The sequence below is a fragment of the Tyto alba genome, unplaced genomic scaffold, assembly GCF_018691265.1.
Source record: "Tyto alba isolate M040663 unplaced genomic scaffold, T.alba_DEE_v4.0 Super-Scaffold_23, whole genome shotgun sequence".
In the NCBI taxonomy this organism is placed as follows: domain Eukaryota; kingdom Metazoa; phylum Chordata; class Aves; order Strigiformes; family Tytonidae; genus Tyto; species Tyto alba.
Window position 1 is genome coordinate 16666993 of NW_024881297.1, and position 13261 is coordinate 16680253.

Genomic DNA, 13261 nt, shown 5'->3' on the forward strand with positions numbered 1-13261 from the left:
ACACCCAGACAGATCAAATTAAAACCAGGAAAATCTGACAACTGGCGAAGTTGCAATATTGTCAAGTACAATCAATTTGCTTGTTTGGGCAAATAAAACACCTTGGCATATTTCCCAAACTGCCACTAATCCAAACACAAGGGAGATATATACCATGTAGAGCTCACTGTTAGTTCTGTCAGTACAGAAAGAGTTAAAAAAAATAAATACATTCTGTATCCAAATTACTGATATACTGAATTCAAATTCTTGAAAGTTATTCCTCAAATAAGATAACCTTCAAATGAAGTAAGGAGTAACTTTCCTGCACCATCAATCTTTCCTACTTAAGTTTGAAGCAATGCACCTTTCCATTGCATAAGACAGTATGAGAACACTGAGGCAAATTTAAAATCGTAATGCAAACTTCTATTATATACTAAGCTGTGGACAATGTTAACAGATGTCTCCATGCAAGTTTTGTCCTTGTAATGATAAATTATGCTGCTTGCAAAGACTTTAAAGAACACGACTGAGTTTTTCTCCTGTTTTATCTTATTAACTAAAACTGTTTAGCCAATATAGTGGGGAGTGGGGGGGATTCTTAATCTACTGTCCACCTGTGCTCAGAATGACTGAGTTCAAAACTAGTTCCTTGTAATACACATTTCTACCAGTCCAATCAATTTGCAAAATGCCTCTGTCACATAAAACACTGCATCAAAACGTGTTTTCAAACTCACAACCTACTGCACTCTACAACAAAGGAGCACTTACTGCCATTGTCGTCAGAATCCTCACTGCTGCTAGGAAGCCGACGTCGTTTCATGATCTCCACGGGAAACAGCAGGCAGCCTGCAAAGCAATGAGACAGCACTTAACCCAAGATAGTAATAATACACAGTCATCAAGTTGTGTTTCTGATGGCATTTGAGGATTTACAGCACACAAAGGAAAACAAACAACTTTAAACAGCATCTGAAATATGAAGAGTGAATATCTCAAGGATGCTTAATTAGGCAGTCATTATACGAGCAGGTGAACAAAATTGGAGAGTATCAACAGCAACCCCACCAACAATTCCACCCCAAAACAAAAGCGTATTTTGTTCTGAGAGGTCTTAAAATCACTAAATATCTGCAGTCAATGTGCTTAACTTCCCCTGCCCATTCTGACACTAGATTTTCAATACAGTAACATTTTTACTGCTTCTGTAAATATTTACGTTGGCTAATATGTTTTTGGAACCATTTTATTCCTGTTTGAAGTGCCAGATTTACAAAATCAAAGATTAAAGTCATCCACTTATATATTATAAAAAAGAAACATCAGCAGTAGTAAGCCAAGTTTTTCCAGATTAACTGAATATGCATCATCTATGCCCTGGAAGGCACTATCCTCTAAGGTAAGACAGTTACTTTGTCCCGCAGGCACATTTCTAGCACCGTGCCTAACACTAACTCTTTTTCAGGAATCAGACCACCAATTGACACAGAAGCTCCTCCAAATTGCCAGACTTCTATCAATATTCTGTTCACTGCACATGAACCAGTGATGTAAAGGCAAGCAGTTCTGTATCAAATTTTTAACGGCTATTCACAGGGCATTGGTATTTTTGCATATATTCTCTGTGTAATGAAACCAAATCCATAAAAATTAAGGAAGCTGTAAATAGCTAGTCAGCATTTACATGTAAAAAGCTATTAAAAAGTGTAGTTTGAAGAGCAGAAAAAACATGACAAGGCAAGTGCAGAAAGGCATATCCACCGTAAACTAAACTGACAAGGACTCTAGATGCACATCAAATCCCCTGAGCCTTTGCTTACCACATATCAATCATGGTATCAACAAGGTCTGGGTGTTCTGCTAGCAGCAAAACATCTCTGGGGCGCAGATTTGGAAATCAGATGCCAAAATGCTTTACTGCTTCTAGGTAGGTGCAGAAAATCTAACCTCCTCATTTTCATGAGTTGGGATTACCTAGAAACCCTTCAACAAAACTCTTTTCACTGACCCTTCCATATACAGTTAACTACTTCCATTTTATTAATTGAGAACACATCTCATTGTAGATGTATCTCAATTGTGCTTTCAACTTTTATAAAACTAATTCCCAAAATATGGAAACCCAAAAAGCCTAACCAAAGCCTGCCATGATTTCCAAAAAAGCACAAAAACACCTTCTCTTCCAAAAGGGAATCATATAAAAATAAATAAGCAATTTTTTGAGGGAATTCATTTTATCATCACTAACAAAACACAAGCAACTCAACCTGAGACTCTACTTTACACTCCCAGTGAAATTAATATAGTTCTAAGAGCCCAAGCATTGCAAGATCGCCTCCTTTTTCATACTACACATGCAAACAGAGGTGGGGGAAGTGTCTCTCCCAGAGTGACTTTCCAGAGTGGGATTTAATATGGCTGTCTTTCAAAACATGTAGCAGTTTTGAGCTGCAAACTTTGCTCACTAAAGAAAAACTGAATGCTTCACTTCACTGAGACCTTTTATCACCATTTGATAGAGTAAACGTTCACATATAATGTCTGATCCCAGAGAAGAAAGAATCATAAATTACAATCTCTTACAGTACTAGAACTCTCTCCAAATGAAGTGCTTTGAAGCAGACCAGAACTTTGTGTGTATGGCAGATGGAAATGCTGCCAATGACTGAATGCACAGACCAGCCTGCACCATCAAAATCATCTGAACGCAGATCTGGTATAAACGTAGTAGATCCAGAGCCAAGTTCTGATACGGTCACTTTTAAAGACAGAAAGACAGCATTCAGGTCCAAAACAGGCTAAGACAGAACTGAAAAATCAATTAACTGCTACAAAGCCAAAACCAGGGGGATAAATAAATCCCTATTCTGTAAGGTATTATTTCTAGTAGTTCACATACTTTTCCTGTAATTGAAAGAAATACTAAGAATAGCAATGTAAAAGAACATATTCACTTAGAATAGAAATATTGCCCATAAAGAAAGTAAGGACGATTTGGAACAAAATAAAGAAAAATTAACTTATCTCAGAAATAAAACTTTTATATTCCTGGTCAAAACCCTCACTTTTTGGTTCATTCCCCCATGGTCTGAAAAGTACTACACACTGTAAAGCAAAATAACATAGCATACAGACTTTGAGACACACAAGCTTGCAATGAACAAGAAAATTCTAAATTCTGCTCTTCCATATCTCTTTGGACAAGTGTTTTGAGTTCATCTTCTCCTAGCCGTACTTTCTGCAAATTCACAAAATAAGGAAAGACCCAGAAGCTTCTCCTTCCTACCACGTGTCTTTAAAAAACAAACTAAAGATCTTCGTTCTTGTTGTTCTATAATGGAGAGAGTGTTATTCACACCTCTCAATTCAAGCACTCTCCACAGTTCTTCAGGAGATAAGAGAAGCCAGAACAGAAGCCTGTTTGGGGGAGTATAGAGTATTAGATAAGGCAGCTAATTTCCTTGCCCACTCTAGTCAGGTTTCTGAAGTTGACCACATTGAAAAGCCTGTGTTCTCAAAAGTAACATTAAAAATAAATACCCCGTTTGATGAAGCTTCTGGGGGATTCCTTTAGAGAGGCGTGTGGAAAAAAAAAGGAGTTAAAATCTAGAGATATTATTTTCCCATCTTTGAACATAACCTGAGTTTACAGGGAGCTGAATCACAGCTGGAAAAGCAGCATTTGGCTTCTAAAAGCAAGTTTCAAACCTCGTAAGTTAACTCCCTACAATCTCTGTCATTAGAAGTAATAAAACAGCTTTTTTTCAACTTCTAAAATAATTTTAAACTGTTCCCACCAGATGTTCATACCCACAGTACAAAACATACATTCTAGAGATAACACTAGAACAGCTAATAAGAATTACAACCACACAGATGGAAATGCTGCTGCTCTTAAGGGTATCACAGCACCTCTGCCTCAAAGACTATCCGTTTCTATCAGGTGATGGTGACCTCAAAGTCACACAAGAACTGCATTAAAAATAAACACAGATTATGGATAGTGATAGGTGCACATGGAAGGTGCGGGCTTTCCCTGTTCAATTACAGACATACACGTTTTCCCAGCATGTTTATAGAATACTGTGAACTCAAGCAACCAACCAAACTACAGTAATTAATTCTTCATGGGATAACTTTAACTAAAAATAAGGAGGTATTTTGATACCGAAATAGGCAGCATGGAGAAACTATCAAATTTTTCACTAAGATTACTTATCTCATTCTCTTTCCTCTCCTACTATGAGATAAGTGCCAGCAATATTACTTTTTTTTTAAATTCTCACACTTCACAGTCATGGAAATGGTGGTACTTTTCACTTGACTTTATTTTGACATACACTTAATACACTCAGGTGCATATACAATGCATCTGATCCAGCTCTGTTCTCATTAAAAAATATTCTGGATCTGCCGTAGGTCTGTCAATTCCAACAGGTCAGAAGTAAAGGCAGGTTCATCAAGACTGATTGTACCACAGCCAGTTTAATGATACAAATTGTCTATGATCACTATGCCTGTAAGCAAAGAGAATTCACGTGTAAGCACTGAAAGGGTGAAATGTTTAAGTCAAGCTTTATGATTCATACCAATAATAATTAAAACCTATGCACTCAGCCTGCACCATTCACAGGACAGGAAGAGACCACCCAGGTTACCGAGCTCAATTCCCAACAACTGTATGCAACCACGTAATTGCTGTTTAGCCCAGAAGTTTCCACAAAACTTTCACTGCACCCATACATGCCACAGAACAACTTCCCAACCCCCTTCGCAAAACCAATGCTTCCCTGAAGTAAAGAACAAGCCAACCAAGCAATGCCCTTGAACCCTGTATCTTCTATCACGACCACTTCTGCAGCTCTTTTTCCCAAAACCTTACACCAGCCCCAAAAGGGCATTTGCCCATAAAGTGTTCACCTGCAGAGTAAGCTCAGTACTTGAAATGCTGCAGCAGAGTCCAGCAGCCCTGATGTAACAAAGGCTGCTGCATCACCAAGCCAAACATTCCCAAGTTTTCGGCAAGACATGTAAATCCCTAAGAACCTAGCAACTTCTGTATGTTGTTTCAGTTTCATTTCCTTGAAAGATGACTGTTTTTACGTTAAAACCATCCTTTCAGAAATCAGACAGCCCAACACACAGCCTGCTGATAGTTATTCCTCCTGAGGACTCTATTATAACATTTACTCATTTATTGGGGAGGGCAGGGGCAAGCGCCCTTCAATCAAACACAGCTTTATAGAAACAGCCATGACTCTGCTGGGAACGTTACCCCATTTCCAAGGGTGCACAAAGCACCTAAAAGCACTTTGTGCAATCACATCACAGCAACAAATGGCACAGATGGGGCAGAGGCTGTGACTTTTTAGCCACCACACACCCTCGGATGAGCTGGCCGTACCAGAGTGGTACTGGTGAGGCTGGCACAGCGTGCAACGTGCCCTGATGCGCTGCTCCAGAGGCTGAAGGACACAGCACCAGTGGCTCTTCCATCCTTTCCCATCAAGCTAGCTCTGAAAGCTAAGCTCTGGGTTTTACTCGTTTGATTAGGTACAAACTTCAAATGTACGAATGTGACTCTGGACTTAGATGGCACAACTGCTCAGATTGCTTTTAAAGGCAAGATTACAATGCCTGAAATGTTTCTCCTGGCTACTGTATTTTGAAGAGAGCACACGAAGCCTTTTTCAAAGTACTTGTAAAATGCTATGCAAATGAAACAACTAGATGATATTTCAATATAATCAATGTCAGGCCACCAAGTAACATTTGGATTTGCATATCCCTGTGGAAGTGAGCAACAAATATCTAACTCTACAGAAATAACTGGACATAGTTAGGCATACAGACATTTCTGCCTACTTCCCAGTTTTGCTGGCAGATACACTGAAATGAGTTAGAACCAGCAACCTGACACAATACAGCAAATTCACTATTTTTATCAGTATGCACTATTATGCTCCTCCGTTCTTAGCTCTGCAAGAGATTAATTTAAAAGAGCCAACAAAACCCCAAAACCACACTGAACAGCAATGCCAAGATCTTTCCTTTTACTTTCTTTCTCCCACCCTGAAGTCCCAGGAGTTGCACAGATAAGAATGAAAAAAAATCCAAATCCCTTTTGCCTAGCTTTCTCAGAGCAAAAATACAGATGTTATCCCATAAAACTGGCACAGCAGTGTACACACACATACATCTGTGTGCAACACACCACAGAACTTTCTACGCTACTACCGCGCAGTTAAAAACGCCATATACTTTTTCACTCAGTTTGACCCCAAGTAGAGAGATGATCAAAGAGAAAGATGTAAAGTGTGTCAGTCTTTGTTATGCAAATAGCTAAACAGAACCAGATTTTTAAAAATAATTATACATGAAAAAATCCACATCCTCAGGTCAAAGGTTTTACGTAGCACAATTCTTACTGAAGTATTTTTAAGGGCTGTATAAACCTCTGGCTAAAAAGAGTGTATAATTCAAACTCTGACAGACAATTAACTGTAACTGTGTTAACGGGTGTCACTATAATAAACTGCACTGAACAGCTGCAGAGACAGAATGGGAAGAAAGCAGAATTATGACAGATGTACACCCTGAAGACAAACTGAAAAACTGGCTTTTCCTGAAAGTAACCCACTAACTGCAATGAAACTAAGACCTAATTATCTCTAGTACACCAGAAATCACTTCAAAACACTTATTGTACAAATGGAAGTAAAATGTGACATAGTCTTAATGAAATGGAGAGTAAATGAAGACATTTGGCTTCTACTACAGTACTCTTTTTCAATAGCTTGTTTATGACACCACCTTAGTCTTCACCAACACCTGACATAGCAAGAAAAAAAAGTTTTTCCTTCTATGCCCAGACCAAAAAGAAAAAAAAAAAGCAACAAACTACATCAGATATAAGTTACACTATTAAATCCATCTAAAAGTTTATCATGCCTCTTTATCACCTATAAAAGCTTCAGCAGCAAAATTCTGTAGTCATCAAGATACAAGAAGAGTTCTTAAATTAAATACTACAGTATTATGTAGCACAGTTCACAATACAAGAAACCCACCAACCTTAAATTTGGAGAAAAAAAATCTTCCAACTCTCATGAAACAAAAAAGAGCATGTTCCAAGGCCAAGAGTGTTCTCCACAAGGAATATTTCTACTGACTTCAACACACCCATTCAGAATTTCACAAGGAAAGGCAGAAGCACAATCTGGACATATCAGCCCAACACTTCTCAGCAACCCACGTGCTCATTTATGCACCTGTGCAAGTCAGCTCACAGCATTATCCTACAATCTGGGCAGTGGCAGCAAATTATTCCCAAACCGTGCTGGTGCAACTGACTGCCCAAAACCTTGAGCAATGATAAATTGGGGCTCCATGAATTAATTCAACCCGCTCTACACCCACTGCAATTCATCTCTTCCACCTAGAAAAAGCTGTTGGCTTGGTCAGCTCCAGCTGAAAACAGGAGCGCAAGCAGCAGTACCAACCACATGGAGAAAACATTTAAGGAAATGCTGGAAGTTTTTTTTTTTTTTACTATATTCGGTGAATTGGGAATGAAACCAGAGAAGCTGGAAGGGAAATCTGCAGCTGTGAGGGGAAAGGGGAGCTTATTATTATTATTTTATTTTAAACATATGTATTAAACATAGCTCAAAAGCAGGGAGTGAGTGGTATCTGAAGCCAGAGGGAAAATCCTGCCACTAAAACGTACAACCCTTGCTGTTTCAACAATATCCCACTGAGTGTGAGAAACCTCTAGAAATAGAAACATAACAAGTATATTTTGGCATAACTTTTATGAAGGTTTTAGGTTTGCAAGTGTGGGCAGCTTTTGACTTACTTAAAAGACAGCGCCTGCTTAAAAAGGAAATTATTCTAAATCACAGCTAAATCTTTCTCTAAAAAGAAAACATGGGGCTAGCATAAAAGCATCTTCCTGCTTTAACATTAAAATGCCAACTAAAATGTGTTGCTAAACGTTATCATAATTTCTAATACTACCTAACAGCTATGAAAGAAGCAATCTGCTTTATGCAAGGATAAGTAAGCTACTTTTAACGCTTGTGTGCAGCCGCACAAACCAGTCGTTTGTGTCACCCACGGCCAGTCCTTACTGGACGACTAACAGGTCCCCAAATCCCATGGACCTCACCTACGGGTGAATCTAATCAACTTTATCAGAATAAAGCTGCCGGCTGAAGGAAAAAGGAGGAGATGGAGGGAGAAGTTAAGTCAGAGACACGCACTCCGCCCGGGAAGCGTGGCTTTTTCAAATCGCCTCACAGGTGAGCGGTGCCTCCACCGATCCTAACGAGCGGGCGCCAACTCAGGGCTGCCTTGCCAGAGGGCGGGAGCCGCGGCTTGAAGAGTAAATCCCAAAGCGGCGCCTCACGCCGCCCGCTCGCCGGCTCCAGGCCGGCCGGGTGCCGCTCGGGGCGGCTCTCCTCTTCTTCCTCCTCCTCCTCCTCCTCCTCCTCCCCCCGCAGCGATCCCACCTCAGCTCCCGGCCCGGGCGGGCGGCGGCCGCCCACAGCCGCGCGCCGCCTCGGGCACGCGCCGGCCGTTAACGCCCGCGCGGAGGGCTCCGGAGCCGCCGAGACGCGGCCGGCGGCGGGGAACGGGAGCGGGAGCCGCCTGCCCGCCCGGAGGCCGCCGGGCGACACCTCCGCCGCGGGGGTGGCACCTTCCAGGGCAGCGGCGCGGCTGCCGGTTTCCATTTGAAACGGCCCGGCTCGGCCCCCCCCCCCCCACCCCGTTCTTCTCCTCCTCCTCGCGGCTCCCTCTCCCGCTCCTCCCCGCCGCCGGCCGCACCAATCCGCTCGGCCCCGGCTGCAAATCAAACTTGGTGCCCCCCGGCTCCGCTGCCTCTCCCCCAAGCGCCTGTCACTGCCGAAAACGGCCAAAGCACCTTCCCCACCCACCCGCGTCTCCACGCTGCGATGGAGAGCGGGGGGGGGGGGGGGAAGGAACGAGGAGAAGGGGGGGCACGGGACGGGACGGGACGGCGGTTTGGCGGATTGAGCAGCAGCGGCAGCACGGAGGAGACTTGAGCTCATTTTCTGTGTCTGTCTCTCCTCCCACTCCCAGACAGTTCTGGAAACTGTGTATCACCTCTTGTCACAGGAAACCAACCAGCAGGCGGTGCAAACAAACAAACACCCTTTGCCTCCACCCTCCCCAAAATAATGAACGCCCCACCGCCTATCGTTAACGAGCTGGCGGGCGCGAACGGGAAGGGAAAAACAACAACAACAACGGCAAAAAAATAATAATAATAAAAAAAATCCTGCGAGCAGGCGATGACTCGAGCCCAGGGACAGGCAGGATGGCAGCAGCATCAGGGCGGCTTTGTCTAATTTCAGCAAGTGGAATAACCGCCGGAGCCGCGCTCGCCTTTCCCGGCAGGCCGAGGACGCGCCGTTACACGGGCACGCCGCAGCCCAGCCCCGTCCCGCCCGCCCGGCCCCGGGGGAAAGAGCGAAACCGCGGAGCTACCCCGGCTGCCGCCCGAGCAACTTCAGGCGTTCGCCGCCGCTTCCCCGCGCTTGTTGTTCTGCTACGTTACGTTCGCGTTTCGACACCGCCGCTGACGTTCCGTTCCCTCGCCAACAAACTCGGCGCGGCCACGCCGGTTCACCCGGGAGGCTGTCAGAGCGAACGTCCTGCCCCGGGATGGGAAGTGGGGGGGGGGGGGGGGGGGGGAGGGGGGAACAACACACACGACACCCCCCGCCGAAGTTCGCACCGCGCCCTGCTCTCGCAGCTCAGCTCCCCGGGGCAGTAGGCGCTCGGGGCCGCCGTGCACCTGCTGGCCGCTGGCCCGGCCCGGCCCCGGCAGCCCCGCACGCCTCCCCCCCCTCCCGCACACGCTCCCACACATGTGCGGTTGAGGGCTCCCGCAAGTTTTTCTCCAGCAAGAGATACCGGGCGCTCCCCTTGGGGGGGGTGGGGGGGTGGAGGAGGGGGGTGAACACGGGGACACCGGACCACCCGTGACAGCCCACCGCTCCCCACCTCCAACGCAACACCGTCTGCGCCCAACGGGCACACGACTAACCGTCTGCGGCTTTCCCGCCCCGAAAGGCAACTTCTGTTTAATTTCACCGATGAGCAATTTTTATGCTTTCTAAGCATTTAATTTTTTTTTTTTCCCCCCTACGAGCGAAAGCCAAGTACAACTGGGAGGGGGTCAGTGTTACTACAAAGCTGCTCCTGCACACCAACACCGGCCTCCCCCCACGCACACGCTCCCCGCCCTCGGCGAGAAGCGCCGGGTCTCGTGGCCATGTGGGTGACACGGTGACAGACACTGGCCATGGCTCCCCCCGCCCCCTTCCCACGCCTCGACACCCGGGCAGGACCTGCGCTCTGCCATTGCCATCTGTCTACCAAGTTGCTCCAACGCTCCCGACTTTCGGCGCCGGGCGATTCTCCCTCCCCCCCCCCCCCCCCCCCCCCCCCGGGGCCGGCGGCGCGGCACGGCTGGAGCTCCCTTGGCCGCTGCCCCTTGAAAGCTGCGCGGTCCCTCGCTCGCCGCAGCGAAACAAAAAAAAAAAAAGCCGCCGGCCACTGCCGGCACCGGCCCGCCGCGCCGCGCCGGGCGGCAGCGCAACCTCCCCTCCCTCCTCCCACCGCCCCGTCCCTCCCGCCCGCCCCAGCCCGGCACAAGTTGGTTGTGGGATAGCGGAGCCGCAACTCGGCCGCCTCCCCTCGCCCGGTACCGAGCCGCACGGCTCTTGGCGCCATGTTAATGACGTACTATCTTATTTCCACTAGGCAGCGACCTTCGGCACGAAACTGCTCTCTCGCCGCCTCCGGAGCGACAAAAAAAAAAAAAAAAAAAAAGGCAAAAAAAAAAAAAAAACCCCACACATCAAATATGGCTGTGCCGGCGGCTCCCCCGGCTGGCGCTGCGGCGGGGCGGCGGCGGGCACGGTTACCTGCTGGCGGCGGCGGCGGGGCGGCGGCGAGGCGGCGGCGGCGAGGGCGGGCGGCGCGGCCGGGCTCCCCCTGCGCGGAGGGCTCGGGGCCGCCTCATGAGTTCGGCGCGGCGCCGGGGAGCGGGCGCGGAGAGCGGCTCCCTGCGCCACACTCACAACGCACACACACACACACACACTCACACACACTCACACAGAGACTCCCTCTGACTGACGTTTGTACTTGTTATGGAGGAAGGACTCCGTGAATCAAACTCGTTTCTGGGTCACTGCTGCCACAGGGGGGAGCTACTTTAATCCCCTGCCAAAACTGGAAGGCGAAAGAAGGGGGGCGGGGGGGGGAATAATAATAACGTAGCGCCGGGGTGGGGAGGCGGCTGCGGCGGCGGCCCCGGGGGAGCCGCCGTTAACTCTTGGCGGGCCTGGCCGGAGCCGCGCAGCAGCGCGGGGGGCTCCCGCCCGCCGCTCCCCCTGTCCCGCCCCCCCCCGGCGGCGGGCGGCTTCCCGGGGCGCTGCTCCTCGCCCCCCGCCGCGCCCCGCTTGGCCGGAGCCCCGCGGGGTGTGCGGGGGATGCGAGACGTGTCCGCACCCACATCCCGCCTATGGCACTGCTGGCGTTACCCTGCAAACAAACAAACAAAAAAAAAAAAAAAAAGGAAAAAAAATAGAAGCCGATTTCACAACCAGGGTTTATAATGCTGCACCGGCCGCCTGTGCGTGATTCACTGGGTTTTTTCAGGCAGAGAAACTGAGGCACGTAAGAGTTAAACGCTGCAGCCACATACATAGCGCATAATTGCCAGGGCAAGAATAAAACTGCAGGCTCCCTATTCTCAGCCCCCAGCGTTATCCCTCCAGCTCCCTAACTTTGATACTTCTCAAAGACTAGAAAGAGCTAACATACTGCGGTTCAGTTCACGTCGTTCTAGCAGGAAAAGAAATTAGCTTAAATTGGCACCAAATTACATACTAAACTTCCCTTTATCAAAAAAAGTATGTTTGAATGCAGATTTCCTTATTTTCCACATAAAATGCTTTACTTCACACCGTGCACCTGTGCTCTCCGAGTGAAGAACTCCCCCTTTGGAACAGGATTCCTGAGCAAATACAGTATGAGGTAATAAACACCACGGAGAAGACTCAGCATAATCTCAGACACAGAATTAAGGCGATCTGTGGAAAGTAATCCCCACAGTATGCAAATACAAATTAATGCAGCCTCCACAGCAATATTAGTCTGCCAAAGAATCACACCTCAGTTCAACAGAGGAATTGGGTCGTTACTCATCCATGCAAACCGAGTCATTTATCCTGCTGTCTCTCACCCACCTACCTACCCAATAATGAAACGGTACTTACATTGTTACACACATTAAAAAGTTGTACTTTACTAGAAAAATATCCTCCCCCTCCCAAGATATTTTTTCACTGTGATAATAAGATAGTCGTGGTTTCGTTCACAGAACAGCCTGAAGCATCCTCAGATTTTAGATTCCCCTTGTTTTCATCTCCATGAAAATAAGAGAATGCACACATCCTCTACATTCTCCTGCACTTACCTTGGTGCCCGGACCTGTACAGATATCTGATGGAGTAGCTTTGCACACATCAGCAGCCTAATTAGAAGTAGCTCCGCTGATGTAATTCGTATTTGCGGGATCGGGGCCTGAGCTTTTTGCCATTCATGGTACAGCCATCAGGCACCTGTGATCATCTGTGCGACACACCAGTTCACATTATTCAATCAATAGTCCATTTATTGCCACAATTACATTTGTACACCCATCATCTTACCCCTGAGTTTCCACAAACTTATCCCATGCACTAATTTTCAATACTGCCAAAGGAGTCAGAGGCTGGAGACTTTGTTGTTCTGTATTATCTGAACAGCACATGCCCACTACTGTGCTATGGTATAAACCCCGGAACAGATTAGGTCAGATTTTTTTCACTCAGTGGTCTGCAGGTGCCTTGGGAGCTCATGGACTACTTCTCATAAGTCCATAAAAAGTAATTAAGGTTAGCAAAGCTACTGTCAGTTGGCATTTACTACAGAGGTATGTACCTCTGCTGGATGAACATGATTTATTTTTTAAAAAATATTGACCATTGTAAAAGGCTGAAGAATCACAGGAAATGCTGTTTGTCCCACTCTTCTGAATTCTTTCCAAGAAAGCTCAGAACTGGCTTCTGAGAAAGCCTTAAACGTGAGCGTGCTCTAATTTCTGAAGAGGAATGATAGAAACCTTCCTGTCTCAAACTCCGTGGAATATCTGAAGCAGTATTTTTGGTCTTCTGTAACTAGTTTTCCTCTGCAT

At 46.6% G+C, this 13261-nt stretch overlaps 1 protein-coding gene across 7 annotated transcripts in view; it reads right to left on the reverse strand.

The window, feature by feature from the left end:
* JADE1 (jade family PHD finger 1) overlaps positions 1 to 11257 on the reverse strand; it is a 45697-nt gene extending 34440 nt beyond the window's left edge. The window contains exons 1-3 of one of the 7 annotated variants that reach the window (XM_042797161.1): positions 9499 to 9538; positions 3526 to 3542; positions 757 to 834 (exon numbers count right to left, since the gene is read on the reverse strand). In XM_042797161.1, the coding sequence (XP_042653095.1) occupies positions 757 to 808 (52 nt within the window). In that variant the 5' untranslated portion in view covers positions 809 to 834; positions 3526 to 3542; positions 9499 to 9538. Of the gene's footprint in view, positions 1 to 756; positions 835 to 1805; positions 1816 to 3525; positions 3543 to 7059; positions 7130 to 9498; positions 9543 to 9563; positions 9581 to 10762; positions 10785 to 10943 lie in introns of those variants that run through there. The other 6 variants (XM_042797160.1, XM_042797163.1, XM_042797165.1 and 3 more) reach the window with 6 other exon arrangements.
* Positions 11258 to 13261: the final 2004 nt, after the last annotated feature.